At 40.0% G+C, this 23,152-nt stretch overlaps 1 protein-coding gene across 1 annotated transcript; it reads left to right on the top strand.

Moving 5' to 3' along the window:
- Positions 1–114: 114 nt before the first annotated feature.
- Positions 115–21,971, top strand: nxph2a (neurexophilin 2a). Its single transcript, XM_023275224.3, has 3 exons — positions 115–661; positions 794–943; positions 19,131–21,971. Exons 2-3 carry the CDS (start codon positions 899–901, stop codon positions 19,875–19,877), a joined length of 792 nt encoding a protein of 263 aa, XP_023130992.1. The 5' UTR covers positions 115–661; positions 794–898; the 3' UTR covers positions 19,878–21,971.
- Positions 21,972–23,152: the final 1,181 nt, after the last annotated feature.

Genomic DNA, 23,152 nt, shown 5'->3' with positions numbered 1-23,152 from the left:
ACTTCCATCCACAGTTAAAGCAGTAGTTTAATCATTTGCACAAGTCAGATTACACGTCTGCACGCTTAAAGGGTTAAACCGCGGACGTGTGCCTGAACAAAACCGGATAACAGTGACATCAAGCCTCTTAGCCCACTTGTCTCCTAGATGGAGAGAGTAAGACTTCAAAGGTAGATCTTTGGGTCTGACTCTGAACGGATGCGCGCCGACCTTGGAGTCTCCAGACGCGCAGCGGAGGATTTTGCGCACTGAAATCAAGTAGAGCTGAAGAGCGGACACAGCGAGAGCACTGCTGTCTGACTGACTGCAGTCCTGGCACTGGGATACGGGCTCACTTGGCTCTATTTTACCGCATACATCGGCGTCTTAATATTAACATTACTCCGGATTAAGTAGGGGAAAATATAGTCCAGAGTTTATTTCGGTTTGGCTGGATTGGAAACTTAGAGGAGTGTTGTTGCAACTGAGCCGCTGAATATAGACGTTTCATCTTGTTTGTAGAGCAAACCAAGAGTTCCAGCTGCTCGAGGGAAATTCCCTCCACATCCCGACAGACGGAGACGTTTTGAGAGGATTTTAGGACACGTTGCCGAAAGTGGATTGGCCGAGGATGCTTCCAGCCGCCTTACACAACTAAGTGAGGTATTGCCTTTGAAAAACGGTAAGAACAAAGTTCATTATTTCTTCACAACGATAAGAATCAAATGTCCCATCTGTGGGGTCTTTGTGAATTTACCACGAGGCTTTTAAGTGATTTAACGGCGTCGATATTACCATTTTTCCCCCCTCCCAGGTGACCACAGCGATGTTTCAGAGGCATGTGCGTCTTCCCCTCTCCAAATCTTCCAGAGAGGACTTAATCGCTGCTCATCTTAAATAAGTCGAGAAGTCGTTGAAGATGAGTGCTCTGCAAGCATTTTTGTTTTTTGTCCTCCTGCACCAGGTGAGGCGTGACAGGACTGAATTCGAGGAGGCAAATTAGGCACAAATATGTCTGTGGCCGACAAAAAAAAGTAGTGTTTGTATAAAGCTGCTGGGCTCTGACAAGAAATTGGTTTGGCTCACACAAAGTTAAATGTTTCAGCCTCTTTGGTTTATATTTATATATTTTGTTGCCAATTATTGTAGATCTGCTGTCCATCACACAAATTAAATAAATTTCCGGCACTTGGCACAGTCAGTAGCAGCAAATTTGTTTGCCGACCACAACTCCTCTTTCAGTCTTACAGGGGATAAGGCTGTTTTTATGTTATCTGAATATGCAGGCTGCCCATTGAAATAGTTATTTCAACAGAACAGATTTTTTTCACATTCCTTAAAATGCAGCATCCCTGAACACAATTCTAAATATGGTGATTTATTTCTCAGCCTATTTAAAAAAAAATGTTGTATTAGCTGAAATAATACCTTGCAGTTTAGCTGATTGATTTAATTTTCCAGGACAAACTCCAGCTTTACCACCTTTGCCAGTATGTGTGTGACATTCAATATGCAGCTAATTAACTTATTACTCTTATTAAACACTGTGACTTTTCTCAGGAACTTCAGTTTTCTCATTTAGATAGAAAATTTACATGAATCTCTCATTATGCAAAAAAGCCTATTATAGCTGCTGCTTAATTTACAGAAAAATATAATTATTGTAGTTAAAAATTAGCAATCAACTATTAATGAGATTTAAATTACTACTTACTAAAGTGAAGGTTTGCAAAGTTTATAATTTATTTCTATTGTGGAAATACAATCTGCCTCTTCGTCACATGTACATCTGTGGTCATTCAAATTTATTTTACTCCGAGACGCGAACAAGGTTTGACCTCTGTGTTGAACTCCAGACATCCGTTATGTGTCACGCTAAAAACGAGGCCATAGTTTTAAAAAATGACAGCTAAGAACAATAGATTAAAATTGCAGAACTCACAGATTTTCAAAGCTTGTGCCATATTTCCTTGATAACTTATGCCATGATGACGTCCCTGTAAATACACAGGAATTTATTTAGTATTTACCAGAGTCTGATTGTGTTAAGCTTCTGGACATAATCTTTCTCTGGTTTAATTCTGATTTTATTGCAATAAGCACTCCAAAGAAAGATCATGAGCTTTAGGGAAATATAAAGGTCTTTTCATTCCACTTTTTCTGAACATCTGCTGATTTTGTCCTTGGCTATAGTAGTTGCGGGTTTTATCGTGATCATCCGTACTTTACACACTCTTGCCATGATCAGACTTGAACAGAAAATGCCATGTGATTGAAGAAGTTCTTCACATCTGTGCTATCCTCAAAGAGGGCTTCTTTAAAGATAGCCTTGAACTGTGCAGCTGCAGCAGCAAAATGCTGTCTGCTCTGGCTGCTGCTGTAATCAGCCCTGTGCCTGTTGGGAACTGCGCCTCCAGAGAGAGAGAGAGGCAGACTGCCTCCTTGGAGAGCTTCTCTTTATATGCCTCAGTGGCTTCCCTCCCAGCAGACTCACCACTGTCTGACTGGGGACATATTAGCACTTATCAATATTACCCCACGTTCATAGGGGGGAAATGCAAAACCATCAGGCTGATGAAAAGCATGAAGTAAGTGCACCGAAATCTCTTGAACTGTCTTTTTCCTTAGTTCAAGAGACACTGGAAGGATGCATAAGGATGACCTCAGTTGCAAGTCCAGATATTAACCCAAGTTACTACTGGGGTACCCTTTGATTAAAAAAAAAATATATATATTAAAAACCTTACGTTCTTGTAAAACCTTGTTTTAAGCAGAAGTTATGTGCTTGCAACAGGAGGAATATCCACAATAAGATGCCTAAACAAAACCACGTTTTTATTCCTCTCACCCCTTATGCACACACTCAAACAAAAAAACACTCAGAACATGAATCAAGCGGTGAAATTGTAACCTCAGCCCCAGCATCTGTGCCATACCCCAGGGACAAATAAGAGGGTCAAAGCCATCCTGGGAGAATCCATTCTTCCCCATGACATCTGCTGCAGTTATCCTCTGTGCAATGACAGCAGAACAATGTAGATGAAGATGAAACATATTTGAGAGCCTTGCTCTCTGCCATCTCTCTCTCTCTCTGCCTGTGCTGCTCTGCCTCTATTCCACAGATTGCATGCAGTGAAAGTGGGTTTTTCAACTCTGCTTGGGATTAAGTGTGAGAAGACGTTGACAAAGTCTATTACGCCTTTGTAACTTATTGCCGGGCTAAGAGTTCTTTGGTAATATTGTGTCACGACAAAGCATCTATGTGGCCCATGCCAAGAGGATGAGCGGTGGTGTTAAATGTATAGCTACCCTCTCTGTTGCAGAAAACACCACCCAGGGCTGGACTGAGCAGGGAAGGCGCGAGCATCCTGATAGAAGGGTGTGACGCAGTGGAGAGACAAAGCTTAACTGGTTACTAGTAAGCTGAATGCGTCTTGTGCTCTGGATCATGCCATGCTTGGAGTTCATCCCTGCAACTTTGATGTGCAGTGATTTTAGGGATTACAAGTTATTTCTCAAAGGATTTAGCCTTTTTGACTGTTATTTATTTATTTATTAACATGCCGCTACTTGATAATGTATCTGTTCACACATTAATGGGAAAAAAAAATCTTTACAAGAAAGAAATAATTGATGTGATTCAATTTTAGCCAGCCATATTGGTGTAAAATTCTGCCAGAGGATTTTTTCCCCCCTGCCAGACACAGTGATGCTCTATTCAAAGTCAAAAAGTGCACTGGCAAGGACAACAGTTTTATCCCTGTCTTCATAACAAAACACAAATTCTACATAAATTCCCTCTCTAAGGGCTCTTTAACCCTTTTCCCCTTCCCCATGCTCAATTAGGTTTGGTTTTATTATTTATTTATTGTATATTTAAAGGCAACTAACACTGGGAAGTGTAATAAAATGTACAGTGGGGGGATTAGGAGCAGCTCTTTAATCTCACGCTTCTGATAATACTGCATGGGCTGATTGATTAGTTTTTCAGGAAGCTTATGTCAGAAAAACCTAATCCGTCTTTGGATTGTGCCAGCCTTGTAAGGTTTTCCGCGCTGCCACTTTATCATGGCGGCGAATTACAGAGCTGCTGGGCTGTGATAAGGTCCCCGTCTCTTTTACAGACCCCACCGCCCAACCCCCAGCAACCCCCCTTTCCCTCTGGACAATAAAAAAAAAATTGTGTTTATATTCTTCACATCCCTGCTCTGCCTGGTCTTCACATCAACCTCTCCCAGGATTTGCCTTGTAAGAAAGAGGAAAAAAAAGAGTGGAACTTAAGTCTTCAAAAAGCCACCAGAGAAATTGGGTGGGGAGAGGAGGAGGGGAGGAAATATGAGAGAAAACGGCATGGCAGACCAGTGGAAATTTCTATGGAAGTGATTAAACATGGATTGACAGAGTGAAGGGGGCCTCGTATGCATGTGCTGCCTTCCAGGAATCATTTTGGAGCTTACATGGTGCTGATGTGTATCTGTGCTCATATTGGGGTCACAATCTTTCTAGCCAGAAGGATTGACTAGATAATCCCTCATAAACAATACAGTCGGTGGCATTTGCAGTCCTCAGCCTGTATGTTGTCTCGGACCTCTGAAGGAAAGGTTGTCGCTTCTGCGGGTGAAAACCCTTCAAACGTAGCCTGCAGCCACTACAGCTTGTACTGACTGTATTGAGCCCCGCAGCCTATTCCTTTTCCAATCATCAATCATAATTGTGCGTGTACTGGCAATAAATCCATGATAAAGGTCCTGAAATGAAGAGAAAGACACTCCGAATGACTGATAGCTGTGACACAATTGCCCTTTGCTTTGACAATAACCCTAATCTGGCTACTGGATGGCCCATTAAAGACTTAAGTCAAACAATTATGAACAGCACAATTACTTTCCTGATTGCTGCTCTCGTGATGTGAACTGTTTAGGATGAAGGGAAGTGCTGAGCTTTCTTAGAACAACTCACACCCGGTGTGGAGGTGCTAGTGCAGGCAGTATTATTAATATGATGTTGAGTTTCCTGATCTTGGTCCACAGCTATGAATTTTTATGGGCGATGTGCAGCCCGAGGTGCTGTTTGATATGGAAGCTCTGCTACCTTATAGCATTGTCATTACCGCTCCGCAGTGTCAGAAGCGTTCAGCAGCCTCTGATGCACAGCCTTACTGTTTAGCAGGCTGTTGTCTGCATTGCTTTTCACTGCTGTGCTGCAACAAAACAAAATGTGGCGATTGGGTCAAGTACTGCAAGTATTTTTGAAAAAAAAAAAAGTCAGGTCAGGTTGTTGGAATATTATCTGGGGGATTTAATGTAATTTTTTTCCCTTTTATTCAGTCGAATATTTTCATTTCCATGATGTCTGAAACTGTAATCACACAAAACCATGACTTGAACAGGCAAAGTTTCTACCTTTGAACGCTTTCATATTTCCCAAACAGTCTGACATACAAAGTTCTTAATTACCACCTGGTTGGTTTCTTATAGAAAGCAATCACACTACATGTCAGAGCTCTGGAGAATGATTGACCTCTTTAATTAAAACTGCATTCCTTCCCTGTAAAAGCCAAGGTGTGACAGCTGCAGAATAAGTACAATAAAATCTCCTTTCTGATTATTCTCAGTTTTGCATTTCCTCCTCTGCCTCCAGGCTTTGAGGCCTTTCTTTTCAGCTTGTCATTTTCAGCCCTAACAAAGCACTGTCAGCTCCCCTCTGTCTTTGTATATTTCTTGTGAAGTACCTGTCTTCAGAGCTACTCAGAGAAAAAGGAAGCAGCGTCTTTCCAACTCTTGTTTCTTCTTCAAAGGGAGCTGTTTCTGTGAAATCAGCCGCTGCGCAATCTGCTTTGAGAATAGAAACATTTGCTCTGTCAAATTTAGTGGACGTATGTTTGAGCAAATCAAGCGGAAACATTTTTGAATAAAAACACTCCCTATCATTTTCTGCACAGATTTGACAAGAAGAAAACACAAAATTGAAGCTGTGTGTGTCTCTCTCATGCACACACATGCACGCACAAAAGCTTAGTGAGAGAAACATTTAGATTATGTCTTCCTGAGATGAAAGCAGGAAAACTAAAACCAAAACCCTGAAGTATTAATTTAAGAATAACATGTCGTGCCTCCTCAAGTATTACCTAAAGGAGTTTTACAAGCACATTTACTATTGTTGTACAAAGTACAAGGTGTTAAAAACTGGTCAAGAGAATGATAATTACACTGAGTCCGATGTGCTTTGTGGTATTATCCCCTTCAATCCCTGCTATCAGACATACGGAGGTGTGCGGCAGGTGTCAGGAGCCAGCACAGGAGTTGGCGCTTTGACCATGTAAGGGGATTATGAAACTGATGATGCGTTGAAAGGTAACGCCTGCCTAAAAGTGAAGTGTTCAGGGCTTTGCTGCTGTCATATATGGCAGGTGCTGAGATAACGCAAGTATCCAGATTACCTGGAGGCTCCGCGCTCTCTCTCTTTCCTCCTGCTCCTCACTCCTGGTGGGATCTTTGTTAACACTCAACATCATCGCTGCATTTAAATTTCCCCACACCACGCTCACTAACATCCCATTTTTTACCACCCCTGGCCTCCTGCAGCTAATTCACAAACTCAGGAGGAAACGTATTATTTTAAACTGTGATAATGTAGCAAAGCAAATTATACTTTTTATTGATTTCCATGCCAGGCGCGTACAGTCACAAAAAGCTGTCTGTCATAATTTGATTTATTATTTTTGTCAGAGTTACTGATGCTTGTAAGCAAAGTGCTCGTTTAAAAGTCAAATGCATCCTAGATTTCTGCAACAATTAAAGAGATTTTATAGGTCTCCTCACTTTACACAACTGCACATAGCTCAGGTATTGTATTTTTAGTACAGTTTTGTCGAGCTTGTATTTTATTTTACAATTATTGCCATTTTTTATCTGAGAGCTTATCACTTTGCAGATGATAAAATATTATCCAGGTTATAGATACAATTACCCAATAGTGAATACAGTTAGTAATTAATGTGCTCCCTCTTGATGAGCATTATAATGCTAATATATTGTTTTAAAATATCCAATATTTAAAACAAAAAATCCAATCATGAATCATAAAACAACAAGGGCTATTCTTGTGATTATAGGACCTGAGTAACACACTACTGTCTGTACATGAATGCACTCTATTAATGCAATTGTGTTACTTCTCAGTAATAAGACAAGTTTTAGCATTTTGAATTGAATATAAAAAGTGTTCATCAAATGTTCATCAAAGCAGCAATCAAGAGTTTCAATATATATTTAATTCAGATTTTTTTTTTTTAATCAGCCTTCAAAAACCATTTTATCTCAGCAAAACTAAAAGTTAAAAATTTTTTATAACTTGAGATGTGAAAAGAGAAACAAACTCTGGAGAACATTTAACTTTCACTTCTTCCCTGGATTTATTGCTAAAGCAGGAATATGAGAACTTGGGTGCTGTGTGTTTGCTGGATCAGACAGTAGATGTGGATGGTTTAGACATGAAATGAACAGTTTTTCGTGTAACTATTGTTTTGTGATGTCTGTTTTCAATAGATCTGACAAAATCCTCGACAGACAGAGAAAGCAGACAACGTGTGGCCTTAAAGATGACTTTATAGTTGCTATGTTATACGTGTGAAACAGCATAAGTCGATGTGATACCTGGAGAACTCTTGGTACGGATGCTGCAGTATGTCAGCAAGGTCGGAGCTAACTGTGGTATAATTTCCTGCAATTTGTTCACTTTATTAGGGTTCACTGATGCATGTTTCCGCATTTCTGTGTTGGCAGGTTCTATATTGTGGGAAAGAGGTAATTGTGCATGATTTTGTACACTTCAGCATATTGCTTCCTGTAGGGGAATGCTCTCTAATGATACAGATTGCTTCGGTATGAACACTCGTGCGAACATCAGTACCAACAGTGTCCAAAAAAGATGAGGCGAGGTTTTGTCTCGGCGGGTGTCAGTTCAGTGGCAGAGGAAAAGAAGAGGATTGTGTGACTGAGCAGGAAAAGAGCACTGACACTATAAACATGGCTAATGGCTCACATCACATGATTTATGTTAGCCACAGGAGGGTTATGTTGCGTGCTATAATTTATGCTAATCATAGGTTCTGAGGAGCCTCGAGTGACATCATGAGCTGTCAGATAATATTTCGCCACAACATGTGCACACAAACAGGCTCCTATTTAGCTTAATATACATTTAGATACTATACTAATTAACAGGATCGTCTTTATAAGCTGCAACAGCGAAGCAGGTATTGTTTTCACCTTGTGAGTCTATGTGTGTGTCTGTGTGTGTCGTCATGGCAGAATGTGGTCCTGGAGAAACCTACTGTAGCAGGAGGGACCCTTAAGGCGATTCGGAGTGCTTTGGCAGCTGTTGTCTGTCTGTGGGCAGATTTTGTCAGCATGATAGAGTCACAACTGGGCAAGATGCAGGCAGGAAACTTTACAGATGTGTAGTTGGGATCAAAATGAAGGCAGAGTTCAAAGATGGGTTTGATCTGACCCATGACTACTGAGCAGGCCATCAATGGAAACATGAAATAATTTACACTAATGAGTACTAATGGGAGGGATATCAGAATATTGCCTTGCACTTTCCCGCTGGTTCTGAACCGGATAGGAAGTTGCTACTGAGCACTCAAGTCCTCTGCATATTTCTAATTTGTTGAAGAGGAATGTGGGCTCGTGTTAGAGGTGCTCTGTCTCTAGACTTGGTCGTGATATAAATACAGTGTCCTGGGCAAGGACACGACTGCAAGACAAATGCTTGTTGTTGCTGGCACTTTGATTCTAAAACATAAAACGCCTCATCTGGCATATAACAATTTATTTTTAAACATTTCAAACCTTTATTAGTAGTTTGAAGCACCATATACGTTTTTAAAAATCATTTAAAATAGAGACTCTATAATTCTTCCTGAAAAAATAGTCTACCTTAATGAACTGTTGAGTCTTTGTACTGTATTGGCTTACAGCTATTTTATAATGTGCTGTAGACCATTTATTAAATATTAAGACTTCTTATGAATGCTAAAAAGAGGTTGCACGTTTAAGTGTTGCCAAGGCTAGGGTAGTTTATCTATTTTTAAATTGCTAAAAGATGTGTCTACCTGTGGGACTAGCAGTCAGCCAGCCCTGTAATGCTCATTACAGATACACTGCATGGCTGTTTTTCACACAAGCTCTAGCTCTCAATTTCTAATATTTCCATAAGCCTGTTTGATTTTTGGGCTTTAGTTCCACTGCATTAAACACTGTACACCTAATGAAGGTTTGGGTAATGCGTTTCTATGCGGCTGGATGCCTGCTCTTTTGTGTTGCTGTGGGACAATAAGAACAAATCTGTAGTCATAATCTGTACATCGTGCATTTTCTTGCAATTAAATCATTCTGGCTACAGTTCTTTGCTGCACTTTATTTTTTTAATTTGAAGCTAGAAATCAAATTTGCACACTTACTATTCAGTGTGTACACATACAGCAAAGACGAGTAAAGTTGGATGTTAACAACTTGCATTTTTAATAACTTAGATTTTATCACTCACTCTGCATGCCTCCTCGTCCACGTGAGCAGCTTGACCACACTAGCACACATTAGCCATACATTGAACAAAAGCATGGGATGCTACTGAGGTGTTTTGAGCATCAGCAGTGAGAGGTAGAAGCTATATACAGTGGAGATGCAATAATGCTGAAATTATAGAAACGAAAACATCACAACTGTGGGTTTTTGTTTTTGTTTTTTTTTTTAGCTTGTCATCAGTCTTTCCTCTCATCATCAACACATGTATGAAACCTCTGGACAGTCAGGTGCTGCTCTGGGTTAAATATACTGCAGTGGAGACAGGAGTAGTTTTCAGAGCCTTGGAGGTCAGTATGAGCATTACATGACCATATATATAATTGTATAAACAGCATATGATGTATTGTTTCAAAATATAGTAATAAAAGAAATGCATCATATCTTTTCTTGGCTCCAAATATAGTAATGAGAGGGCTCATTAGCTCATTAATGTCAGGTGTATAGACAACAAACTAGGCCACAAATTCAAAATAGGATGTATATTATCTCATGCAGGAGAGCCCTGGTAGTAGAAGTTGTAGTCTGTCTCATCCTCGCAGAGATCAGGTGGTAATGACCTAAAGGATTATACTGGAGGCTTGTAGATATGCTACATGCACACATACACACACTAACCGTAGCCTTGTGTGATTGGTAAGGTGCCCCCGGTGTGGATTTGCTGTTGCGATCCACCCCAGCGCAGAAGCACCTGCCATGTGTTTCCCTGGATGGCCTCTGATTAAAAGTGATGGCTCTGGAGCGTGAGGCTGTTCCAGCGATCAGAGCACCAATCTATTCTTCAGCTGAATGTAGACTCTCACTCTGGGCTGCCTAAGCGCCTCCAGGGTCTTCTCTCCTGGAACCGGCTCTGGGTGTGAATCATTACAAATGATATGCCCTATAACATCACGAGGAAGATGGCTAAGGAAGGACGTAGGGCAGAGGATTGTAGGCTGAGAATGGGTTTAACGTGGATGGAGCCACTTGTCATGTCGGGACGTTTGAAAGCAAGAGGCTGCAGTCAATCCGGCTCTGCTACAATCTGTGGTCTAATGCTAGCAGCACAGGCTGAGCAGCTCCAATATGACAGGTGTTGTGTTGCAATGGCGCTGGGAAAGTATTACGAAAGGCAGTGGTGAAGGCGGTGTAATTTTCATGGGGTGTCCAGATTTTTACTACGTAGAAGCGCATCAAGTTAATGAAGCTTCAGACACAGAAAATTAGCAGAGAAATGAATTGCACCACCAAAGTGAGGTCAATTTGCACAGATAAATCCATGAAGAACAGTGGAGTGCATCATTGGAACTGCTCTGCTTGCACTGATGAGCAGGTTAATTGCCCATTTTGTTTATTGTGAGAAAGATGCCTGAAACCAATTTTCCCCAGACGCATATCCCAGCCTTATGTGCTGGAGAAAAAAAAAAATCAACTCTGGAAAATTCAAAAACAGATTATTTTAGTTTCCTGAAACAAGGAACTTGTAAATGAAGATGATGCAAAGGCATTGTTTTCATTTCCAGAACAGACAAAAAAAATGATGATGAAAAAGAAACAGAGCAGCAGATCTCAGATCGTGAGTGGGGGGCCACACTGTCAACTGGGGGAGCTTGAGAGAGATTTCCATGGTCGCCATCAAAACAACGCTATAGCCTTGCCTGCGGCCCAGAACCCATCACAGCCGAGCACAATGTCGCCAGCTTCTCACCGCAAATGCATTTTAACAGCATCTCTTCAGATGATCCAGAAGCCAGATGTCACTGGCTTCTTAATAACTTTCTAGAGGCTAGTTCTGGTCACTATGGCAATTACCTTTATGTCAGGCCCCTAAAAGATATGTCTACCCACGGGACAAGCAGGCAGGCAGCTCCATAATGCTCATTACAGATGAATGTGGAGGCTGATTCATTCTGACTCGCTGTGTGGCTCCCTGCTGCTCAGGCTACTGTCAGTATTTAAGTGTCACTAATACCTCCAAAATGTATTGATTGGCACAACAATAAATCAAATAGATGACTGAACTACACAAGTGCATGTTTTATTTATCTTATATATAGTGAAAATGATAATTGTGATGCACAAATGTCAGCAAAAACATTTTAAAAGTGAAATTTACAGCCCATACATTTTACCTTTAGAAATCACTTCACAGCCTTAAATTAGATTTAATGCAACACTACCAGCTTTTGTGAAAAAAATCATTGAAAGTGAGGGAAAGTACTTTTGCCGTAACAACAACTTTCACTGACAGTGAGTTTATTCAGCGGAGAATGCACTTTTGACACAAGAAACAACAGGACAATTCCATTTTGTGCAGTAATTGCTCGTGAAGTGATATAAAAAGCTTAAGATACATGTGTAGTTTAATCAGCTCTGACTCAAACATAAACAACATGCATTTTCCTCTTCACACCTGAGAAGGAACAGTCTGTCTTTGGCAGCTACACTAGTAAGTGTCCAAGGATGTGGATGAAGATGGATGAGTTTCCCCACCTTTGTTGTTAAAATATGTACAAATGGTGCAAACCTTGGACACTCATTGCAGTCTGGATAACATCAAAGCCAATACAGATGTCGATATTTGAAAATTTAAATTAATAAATAAATGAATACATACATCAGCTAATGTAATTTACTTCTTTGAATTATGGCCATAGGAACTGTGGTGATACAACATATCATGTGTTAAGTGGGACATTGTATAGTTGAAAAATAGAACTGTGATGTACTCTTTGGAGGACAAACAATGAAATGCATCTACCTCCGACATAGTTTGGGAATTTCTTTGCTTTTCCCAGTTGTTTATCAGATCACATATATTTTGATACTGATAAATCTGTGCTACTGGCAGATAATACTGACCCTGCTCAGAAATCATTTAGAGTGGGCTTATCTAATATTGGCATTGCTGGATCAGGCCAAAACATTGATTATCAAAGTTTTTTTCCCCACATTGTATGCATTATATTAAAAATTCTTTTATGACCATCTTGCGTAAATGAATAATTTAAATAGTCCAGTTGTCAGTCAGTTTCTTTCCTCATTTGAATGTAACTGCAGGTATAAAATCTGTCAACTATGCATCAGAATCCAAAATGGTCAGAGTGGAATAATAGATGCAGTGTCTGTAATGTATAGATATATGCTTTCACAGACACTTACAACACAATATGGAACCTTTTGTTCTTGAGATAACAGAGGTGTAAATTACAGTTAACACTCCTCTAGTCAGTGGAGATGCAAAATGTCGTTGATTAAAAGAAGCTCAGTTTACACTTCCAGTCGCAATATATATATTTATGCACACACACATGCGCACGTGCACACACACACACACACACACACACACACACACACACACACACACACACACACACACACACACACACACACACACACACACATTAGAGCTCGTGTTTGTCAGACGTCACCATTTTAGTTCATACTGGTGGATAGCCATTAAATTTACAGCCTGTATAGCTCCACCGTCTTTATGTTTACTCTTTTATAGGGCCCATATAACACTGACTGTTGTGGTGTATGAGTGTAAAATCTCTGCAGGGGCTTGTGAGGTTCATGCACCTCTCTGCGTTTTTATGTAGGACATACAGGAAAAGGAAGAAGCTAAACCACACCGACAGATATCCGCAGCGTTTGCCACTAGTCACTTTGCCTTATGCTGTTGAAATGAGGTCTGGTGTTTTCAGCTCCATAAGTCTGCAGTTATTATCATAATAATGTCTTGTTTCAAGTCGCCCTGAAATGCCTCTAGCACGGCAGCACCGATTAAGAAATCTTAATTAAGCTTTTGTAGATTCTCCTTCATCAGACCTTGCTTCTTTTTGTACAAAAAATCGGATTCCTTTAGTCTGTTTTTAAGAGACACCACTTCCGCCTAAATGAACAAGGTGTGCTTGTGTGTGTGTGTGTTGTAGCTATATGTATGTGTGTGTGTGTGTGCGTGCGTGCGTGCGTGCGTGCGTGCGTGTTGTAGCTGTATGTGTGCAGAGAGAAAGCAAGACAGAAAGAAACCAAAGCCTATGTGTCAGTGCAAGCTTTCAAGTTCCCAGTGCTTCATCTCTCTCGGGGCATTTAAGTATTAGATATCCCTCTGCTGATCCTCTTGTTGTCACAGCAATTTCCCCAGTTGCTCATCATACTTAAACTCCTCTCTCATTTCCATTATAATCATCCTATACAAAGCTCACCTGAGATTTTTACTGAAAGACAATTTGGTTTCACCTCTGAAGCTGCACAGCATGACACCTAATGTGCAACAGATATAACAGTTTGAGCTGGTGAGAAGAAAAGAGCCATGTCTTACTTGTGCACAGCAGTGAGGAAATGGTCCTGTTGGGAGCCCACAGATTTTCTGTTTAGCAGCGGCTGTTATTGTGATATATACGAGTCAAATCAAATTAACAGCTGAGCTCACACGAGGTATTACTAAGTGGCAGTATCAGTGGGGAATAATGCCACTGCAATTGGTTGATTAAATGACTGTGGATGTGATGAACAACACAGAGGAACATTATTACAGTGCTGCCTCATTCATCCATGTTTACAGGGAGCAACTGTCTTAATTAAGCATTGTGAGAGCTGATAGATGGGTCAGGCTCACTGTCCGTGGGAGACACATTGATTTCACATTGCATATCCAGATAGGCGAGCCATTACCTTCCGCTTTAGGCATTAAAGTGTTACTGTGGTTGGAGACAACAGCAGTGCATGAAAGAAAAGCTGCAGTTATTATACACACAGTTGCACAGCAGATGTATGAAGCCTCTTTGCACGTCAGATGGAAAGGTTTATAAGTATGTGACTGTGACAAAACAAATTGTGGCAGACAGACCTAGTTTGTTAGCTTTGTACACATATGCCTCAGTTAGGCTTACAGCAAAATTATAATTAGTCTGGAAGTAGTGCGCAGCATCTCAGTGAGAATTCAAACAGCCGCTGCTGTGTACTTTCAACATCTGCTTCTCTCAGTGATCCCTACAACCGAGCCTGGGGAAAGCCGGCACTACTAATTACTAATAAAACTAGCTAAGCTTATTTCTGTGAATTATTAAAGCTTTATCTGAAGTGGACCAGGAATCGCTCCTGAAGCTAAATGGCTTTGAGGTACAAGAAGGGATCACAGTTCATTGCTGCGTCTGGATTAGCACTTAGCACTATACTTAGCATACTTTAGCACAGTACTATCGAAGACGCTTTCATTGTTAGACACCACTACAAGCCAAAGTTTGTATACGCAGAAGTACACCTCTGATTTGAGACCAGCTCCCATGTTAAGTCCAGAGGATTTTCATCATCTTGTAATCAGAACCTTATATATTAGAAACATAATGCAAATATGAGCTATGGTCATCAGTGTGTCCAAGATGATGCCTTTAATATGTTTATGCATGGAATTTTGTCACACATATGTACTGAAGTCACTTTTTACTTTAATCCGACCTCTTTCGTCCTGGTTGTTATGATGCTCAAGGCATGCCATTCATGCTCTGTCCTAGCATCATCCTCAGTCACCACACACAAAGAAGCATTCACAACATTGTCTAGACCAGGGGTCACCAACCTTTTTGAACCTGAGAGCAACTTCAAGGGTACTGAGTAGTATGAAGGGCACCTTGTTTGATACAAACTTCCTCAATAGCAAACTTGCGCAATCATCTTGAAACAATAATAATTAAAATATGTAAAAAGACTGTCTGATCACATTTATGTTAATTATTCCTTAGAATAATTATTAACAACGATTTCCACAACAATGACGGTAGGAAACACACACACACACAGACATAGATATGGAAATGTGTTCCAATATTTAAAAGTCAGAGGTATCCCATCTCTGAAACTTTTGTAAATATCTTTCTTGGCAGTTTTGTATGAATCAGCATATTTGCAGCATTTTGTTCAAAATCACACAGTTACATTTCTGTGCAAAGTGTCACTTCTAACATTTTTAGGAAATCATTAACTGTCATCAAATCATGCTTCATTTGTGCAAACCACTACCTCTGTAACATTTTTGAACAATTCATGAACTCTGTCCCATGTTTGTACAAATTATCAGCTATGTAAGAAAAAAAAACAACTCTTTCACATTTTCAAATGAATCCTATCACATTAGTACTAATCACCAGCATTTTTCACCAGCATTGCAACATTTTTAACAGATCATAACAACAAATCATTACATGATTTCAACAAATTATTTTTCACATTTTTGTGTAATGGCACGGTGTTTTGAATGACAACATGTTACCTCTTTCTTGTCTGTAAATGTGTGTTAGTGGGAAGCCTGGCATTGCAGAGCTTATCATGTCTTACCTTTACCTTGCAGCTCACAGTTCAGATGGTTCAGTTTCCCAGTGATGTCCGTTAAAAATGCAAGGGCAAGAATCCACTCAGTATCCTCAAGCAGCGAGGTGTCTTCCCCTTTGGATTGCATGAACTTTTTGATTTCGGCCAACAGTGACAAAAAACGCTGCAAAACTGTTCCCCTGCTGATCCATGGGGTTTCTGTGTGTAGTAACAGGTCACCATGATCAGCTGACAGCTCCTCCAGCAGCACCTTCAATGTCCTGGTTGTTTGGCTTTGGAGCCATTTCTGATCTTCACGACACGAGTCATCACATGATCAAATCCAGTCATTTTTGTACATACATATGGCCTGGTGGTGAATGCTGCAGTGGTAATGTAGGAATGTTGGGAAGTCTGGATCACCTCTGCATCGTACAGTGAAGCCTGCATGGCGACCCGTCATGGAGGAGCCGTCGACAAAAGCTTGTTTCCGTCGGCACTTAAACAAGCTTTTGTAATGGTACGTTTTTCTCCACGAGTCCCTGGCTTTTCCTGTCCGTAGTGCGCATACAGTCTATGTGCGCTAGCAGGTGGCTAGTTAGCATGGAAGCTTTGTAGCGGCTAAAGTAGCATCTCTCCACATTGTGCCGCTTTGCCGTCGCAATAGTCGCCCCGCGAATAGGACACATATATTTATCTTTCACTGTCGTGAAAAAGAACTCTTCCTCCCAGTCATCGTAAAAATAGTGTTTTCTCTTTCACTTCTCTGTCATGTTTTGGGGGTAAAAACCACATCTAGCTTCCCAAAGTGTCTGCACCCGGACGCTTCAGCAGAATGACGTGGTGGTTTGACATGGCAGTGAACTTTGACTCGGACAAGTTCAAAGTTCATTTACACCGAAGACATTTTTTTAAAATATAATAAATATTGTAATTTAAAATCTGCATTAATGTAAGTATTTTTTATTTAAAAAGGACAGCAACTATAATTTTTTATAAGGAATTTCATGGTGACTAGTGTTATTTTTAGAACGTGTCAGGGGCAACTCACATGGTCTCTGCAGGCAACCAGGCGCCCACGGGCACCGTGTTGGCTACCACTGGTCTAAACAGTTCTATTCTTCACAGGGACTTTTTCATGAGCAGAAAGTAGTGATGGTGATGTAGAAATAGTGTTCTGTGTATATGGATTATCCAGAGCAACCCCAAAAATGTTTCTGTTGGATTTCCTAAATATAATTTTCTAATGTTTACATCCATTCCTTTAGTGAAATTTCAGGGATAGATAGGTAAGTCTTTCGCATCTTAAATCTAACATGTACAGATACCACCAGTTAAAAGCAAAAATTCTTCTTTATTAAGTTTTATCAAGTTAAATTAAGTTGTTCCAACTCGTATTTCAACTTTATTTAATAGGAATTTTAAGGCTATGTACTCAGTTATCATAATTAAGGACACTAGTTAAGTTGTTGCTCCAATTTGATTATCTTCAGTTGTTTTTTTGGCCGCATTTGTGTTTTTGTTACTTTAGTAGGAAATTCATTTATTTGCATTTTTTATTAATTTTATACTGCAGTTGTGTATTTGAATACAAAATACTTACATCTTGAAAATGACAAATTAGAGTTTAATTGTGCACAATATTAAGTTGATGCAGTTACCAATGATATTATGTCGACCCAACTCACTAAAATCAGGTTTGAAACTTAAAAGTTTTATCAAATTCAATAAATTAAAATTATCTTATACCATGGATTGAAGTGGTGTGCACAGGTCACTGAACTACCTATATCCAGATAATCACATACAGTAAGTACGGTAAGATTTCCATTCCACGTGAGAACATTTTTATATTACTGAGTTACGACTGTTGTGCCACATTTGTAAATTGCACAGAGGAGCTCTCTTTTTTTTTGAGACACTATTGATTCTGTTGCGGTTTGATGGCTACAACTGTTTAATAATGTCAAAGAAAAGGAATCCACATTTGTCTGGCAGTGATGTCTTATAGCAGAGTCCAGGAATTGTGTGAGTTGCTAATGCTTTGATACTGAAGGAGACAGAGCTGAGCTCCAGCTGGGTGGATTTAAGATATCAGGAGGCAGAGTTTAGCTCCAATGGGCTCCAGCCCAGTTTAACCCCTGGATATCAGTAACACTATAGTTAACACAAAGTTAACCCCAAAAGCTTATTACCTCAGCTTAGCATAAAGACCTGGACAGAGGGAAAGCTTGTCTTTCACTGGTGGTAACACTGAGCTTTCAAAGGTTCAAATTTTATTTAGGCTGGGCCAGGATGCATATTTCTTGATGCTAAGCTAAGCTAACCATCTCCTGGCTTCAGCTATATTAAAATACAGATATAAGGTTATTGAGCTTCTCATCGCTCAATCAATATTAAAAAAATAAATTAAATGTAAATATGCATTATATTTTCTGTGAAGAACCTACGTGTGATATGCTAATAGCTACTTATTCACAAGTACTTCATAAGCAGTTGAGTGCTGTTTTTGTTATTACTGGGTTAGGTGAATAATCATGTTCAATTCTACTGCATTCATGGGTGTCGGTGATGGACACTAACCAAATGTAATCAATTTTGTTCTTCAGTTTTGAATTTGCTTTTAAATTGTTTTTGAAAAGTTTAATGATGGGAGTTTTTATAAATTGTGTCATTCCAAGGACTCAGGTGGCTGTCCTGAACTTTATATTTTCAATAAATGGTCCTATTTCCAAGGACTGAGCACTCCTTTAGCCGTCTGATTGAAGTGCTTTTTGTAAAGCTTTGGTTTACCAAATATATTTTTTCCCAAGGGTGCATTTGCTGTTATTCAGCATTTCCTAAAGTAAATCTAATAGCTGGTGTGATAAGTGGTGGCTCCAGGATTTTGTTTTTTTCATTTTTTGTTTTTGGTTTGTTTTGTTATTTTCATCTTTAGTGTTCAAGTGCTGCTGTGACCATTTCACAGTGCAAATATAAGAAACAAGCTGGCAGTCAGGGTGGACAGTACTGTTGTCATAATGATATTTTCTGCAAGAATTATTGTCTGAAAGGTATCACTGCACGATATGAAGGTTTCTTATTTTTTTTACATTTTACTATGGAAGTGAAATGCTTTGTTTTTTGTCTGTGTGTGAGTTATTTCATTGGAACAGCCAATAAGAAACTCGGCTTTTAAAGAATAACTGTAAACTGTTTGGGAATAGTTATTTTAATTATTGTGTCATGTTAATTAATGTTGTTTTTCTGTCTACCTGTGCTCTGCTTTCCATAAAGGTCACATGCAGGAAAGTAAATGGAGGAGCCACGGAGCTCATAGAGTGGAGGGACAGTGATAATGAACACAAGATGTCTCCCACGGGGGCCAGTCCACGGATCCTCAACCCCCTGCGTTTGTTTGCCAAGGGCTCCCCCGAGTTCAAGAGCAACATGAGGGAGTTGACATATTTACAGAACATGGAGGACTTTTGGGACTGGTTATCTAACCAGACAGATGTTCAGGGCGCACAGGCCAGAACTAAGCGCAGACCCATCGTCAAGACTGGCAAGTTCAAAAAGATGTTCGGGTGGGGGGACTTCCACTCCAATATCAAGACTGTCAAACTCAACCTGCTGATCACAGGGAAGATCGTGGACCACGGGAACGGCACTTTTAGCGTTTACTTCCGCCACAACTCCACGGGCCTGGGGAACGTGTCGGTCAGTCTGGTGCCGCCCTCCAAAGTGGTGGAGTTTGAGATCGCCCAGCAGTCCACACTGGAGACCAAAGACACCAAATCATTCAACTGTCGCATTGAATACGAGAAGACGGATCGCAACAAGAAGACTGCCCTGTGCGGCTTTGACCCATCCAAGGTGTGCTATCAGGAGCAGACGCAGAGCCACGTGTCATGGCTGTGCTCGAAACCCTTCAAAGTCATATGCATCTATATAGCCTTTTACAGTGTAGACTATAAACTGGTGCAGAAGGTATGCCCTGACTACAACTACCACAGTGACACACCTTACTCCTCCACTGGATGACCTAGCCATTGTTAGTATACATTCACCTTTTGTTTTATCTTTAAATAATGTACATGTCACACTCTTAACTCCTTGTCCCAAAATACCTAAATACCTGAGACACTGCTGGAGGTGCGGCTGACAAAGGGACACACACTGGAGGGATATGGCAACACTTTTGTATACGCTGCAAAAGTATACCGATTTAACACTTTAGATAGTTAGGTGTCCAGGGACTTGGTTTTAGGAGTTGACTTGGGATTCGGTGGAAGCTACCAACTCTGGGTGAATCCCCCCACATCACAACAGCACATGTTCTCTGTAAACCCCTGGTATAATTAGTATGTTGTCCAGATGTTTCCTTAAAGGCTAGGCCACAGGCAAGTAGCCTCCCCAGCTGGAAGTGCAGAGCAGACTTCTCCAAGGGCTGCACTGATGCTAACATTATCAAACAATTTCCTCACCTTGTTTAAACAGTTACGAGATGAAGCATGACATAACGATGAATCGTGTTAATAATTACAAACATTTGAACAGTTATTCAGCGGGGCATAAAATTAAAAATGTCCCACTTGGAGGATCACTACATCTTAACTATTAAAAAATGATCCATTCATTGTCTTTGAAGTGGAGCTAACATCCATTTGTACCTGTTAACAGAACACAGACAGGACAGTGTCTGCTATTACTGATTAGTTTGATCAATGGGTATTTCTTCAAGAAGCTTTCAACAATTAATAAGGTCTTACAACCAATCTTTTATCTCTGTTATCTTCCTCTTGTAGGGACTGAGACAAAGCCGATTGATTGATTCAACCTAATTTAAAGTGCCCATGACAAAATAAATTGATCCGACAAATCTAAAGCAAAAGAAACCCGAGAGCGTGATCGTAAATTTATGCACACACATATGTAGGTACCCATCCATGTATAATGTGGCTGCTGCCCTCTTTGTTTCCTTGAAATGTGTTGGTTTTCTGCTACAGTCATCATAAGGCATGTGTATGCTAAACTACTCTGAAATCCAACATCTGTGTTTGCAGGATGTACTTTGAGGCATCAGCCTGCCGAGCGAGCCCTGCAGTGGATTAATGTGTCAGGAGAGGTGGGGAGGGGGAAGCAATAATTGCAGGACAGGTGGATTTAGTGAGTCTGGCAGACAATTATCAGCACTTTGTCATGGTCCCGCCACCAGCCCTGACATTACCTGTCTTTAATAGGCTTTAATTAGCCTGGGAAATTTCATTTACTAAGAGTGGAGAAACTAAAAGAGAGAAAAAAAGGCAGAAGTACAGAATCCTTCTGCAATTTTAATGAGGAGAGGGACTAAATTTGAAATATTAGACATTTCCCAAATGTACAGCAGGCTTAAGTTGACTGACTTTTGTGTGAAAGTGCATAACATCCAGTCTCGTGGAACAAGGTGTAATGTGCTTTGACTTAGCGATCACTAAAACAGTTGAAAAGGTTTTCGTTGAAGGCCGTCTACACATTAAATGCCGTAGGTTGTGTTGTTTGCACATATCCAGGGACATGGCAATCATTTCTGTCAGTGTTATTTTATCTGTTGTATCTCATGTCTTTCCCCATAAGCTGTAAATGATCCTGTCACCTTATACACATGAAGTAAGGTGTATGATAAGGAACGAAATCAGAGTTGATCTATGTTAATATTTTAGTTCTGCTCCTTTGTGCAAATGCTGTGTATTAACGTGTAACTCTAAAACTAAACGTGTTTAATAATGGCTTCAGAGTAAATGATGTCAGTTTATTCAAATTTTTCCAGAGAAATATATCAATAAGTATACTGTTCCTTATTTTTGGTGTTTGTTAAGAAATATCATGTAGATAAATGTCATATTTATTGCTTATAGTTATAGATTGCTTTGATTTCCATTTTTGTAGTTGCAGGTTGCACCTCTTCTGATTTTCTGCTTGCCTAATCTTGTTTGAACAGTTTCCCCTGTAAAATAGGCATAAGAGCACTTCTGTGTGTATAGTGTAATTACAAATGTTAATTTTGGAACATTGATTTCATAGAGAGTTCATTTTGTTAAAATGTAACTGTAAAGATCAATTTAGGTTTTTATGGCATTAAACCTTATTTGAACTTGGCTCACAGCATATTGTCACACTGATTTGACTCCAGTCTGTTGGTGCTTACAGTTGTCTCGTTTCATTCCTGAAAGGACCTCTCAACAGGATAAACACACCATTTTAAGAGGTACATTTCAGTGTAGCTTTTTAATGGGCAATAAATCTGTGTCTACAGGCGTGGATGATACCAGAGGTACACCTCAGGGAGCACATCCATTTTGCTGTGGCCATCAGGGACAGGGGTCTTTTCATTCGCTTCCATTACTCTTATCTGATCAGGGTGAGGCACCTACTCCTTAGGCATCAAGTCACACCAGGCTTCCCTGCTTCACGCATCCAAATCCTTGGAAAACTACGAGGAATGCCAACATTCATTTCACTTTTATTGTTCACTGGTGATAGTGCTGGTTATTAGACAGCCATATGATAAACAACTTTCACTTTGCAAGCCAGTCGACCATGTCACACCAATATCTGTCAAATAACGCCACTAATTTATGCATGCACGCATGTTCGTGTATGATATTTAGAAAGGAATAATTACATTTATCTTTGGAAGAAATTTTCAGTTTGAGTCAAACCCTAGTGTTCAAACTAATAATATAATAGTGTTAAATGACCTATATTTCAGTGTAGCAGAGCTAATTTCCTTTATCATTAGTAGGAAATGTGAGGTTTTGTTGCTTCTTCAGTGTCATTGTCCACTGCGTATTTCCTACAATCCAAATGGCAGGAGAAATTTTCAATTTGACAGTGCCACTGCAGGTATCGTCTCTTTCAAGCATTGCGGTTAGTGGAGGAAAGCGAAGGAGGAAGATAAAAGGTTGGAGAGGCGTCCTGAAGCAGAGATGGTATCGGGGCTTTTCCTAGGATCTGTGCTGAGAGGGGCGGACGAGGATCAGCAAGCCGCTGATGAAGACGTCTCTTCTAGCAGGAAAGAATGGCCTCACATTCACTTTAATTAGAGCTTGTGCCAAGCATTCACACATAAAACAAGGCAAAAAAAGTCTTTCATGTGTTGTAAAAAGGTTTAACATTTAACGTTGTACCATACCGACGCAGTTTAAGCACATTTTCTTTTGATTATCACAGCAGTGTTTTCTAATTATACTTAAAAGAAAAACAGTGGTGGCAAAAAAATAAATAAATCACCTCAGCCTGACATCCACATCCATTAACACAATCATTAAAAGAAACAG

Source organism: Amphiprion ocellaris, chromosome 11 (assembly GCF_022539595.1).
Source record: "Amphiprion ocellaris isolate individual 3 ecotype Okinawa chromosome 11, ASM2253959v1, whole genome shotgun sequence".
Taxonomy (NCBI): Eukaryota; Metazoa; Chordata; class Actinopteri; family Pomacentridae; genus Amphiprion; species Amphiprion ocellaris.
This window is presented reverse-complemented; position numbering and strand designations above follow the sequence as displayed.

What these genes read in the sequence shown, in the direction of transcription:
- nxph2a (XM_023275224.3), top strand. Translation starts at nt 899, where the DNA reads ATGAGTGCTCTGCAAGCATTTTTGTTTTTTGTCCTCCTGCACCAG. An exon ending in TTTTTGTCCTCCTGCACCAG is followed by an intron (nt 944 to 19,130) that starts GTGAGGCGTGAC and finishes CTTTCCATAAAG; the next exon opens with GTCACATGCAGGAAAGTAAA.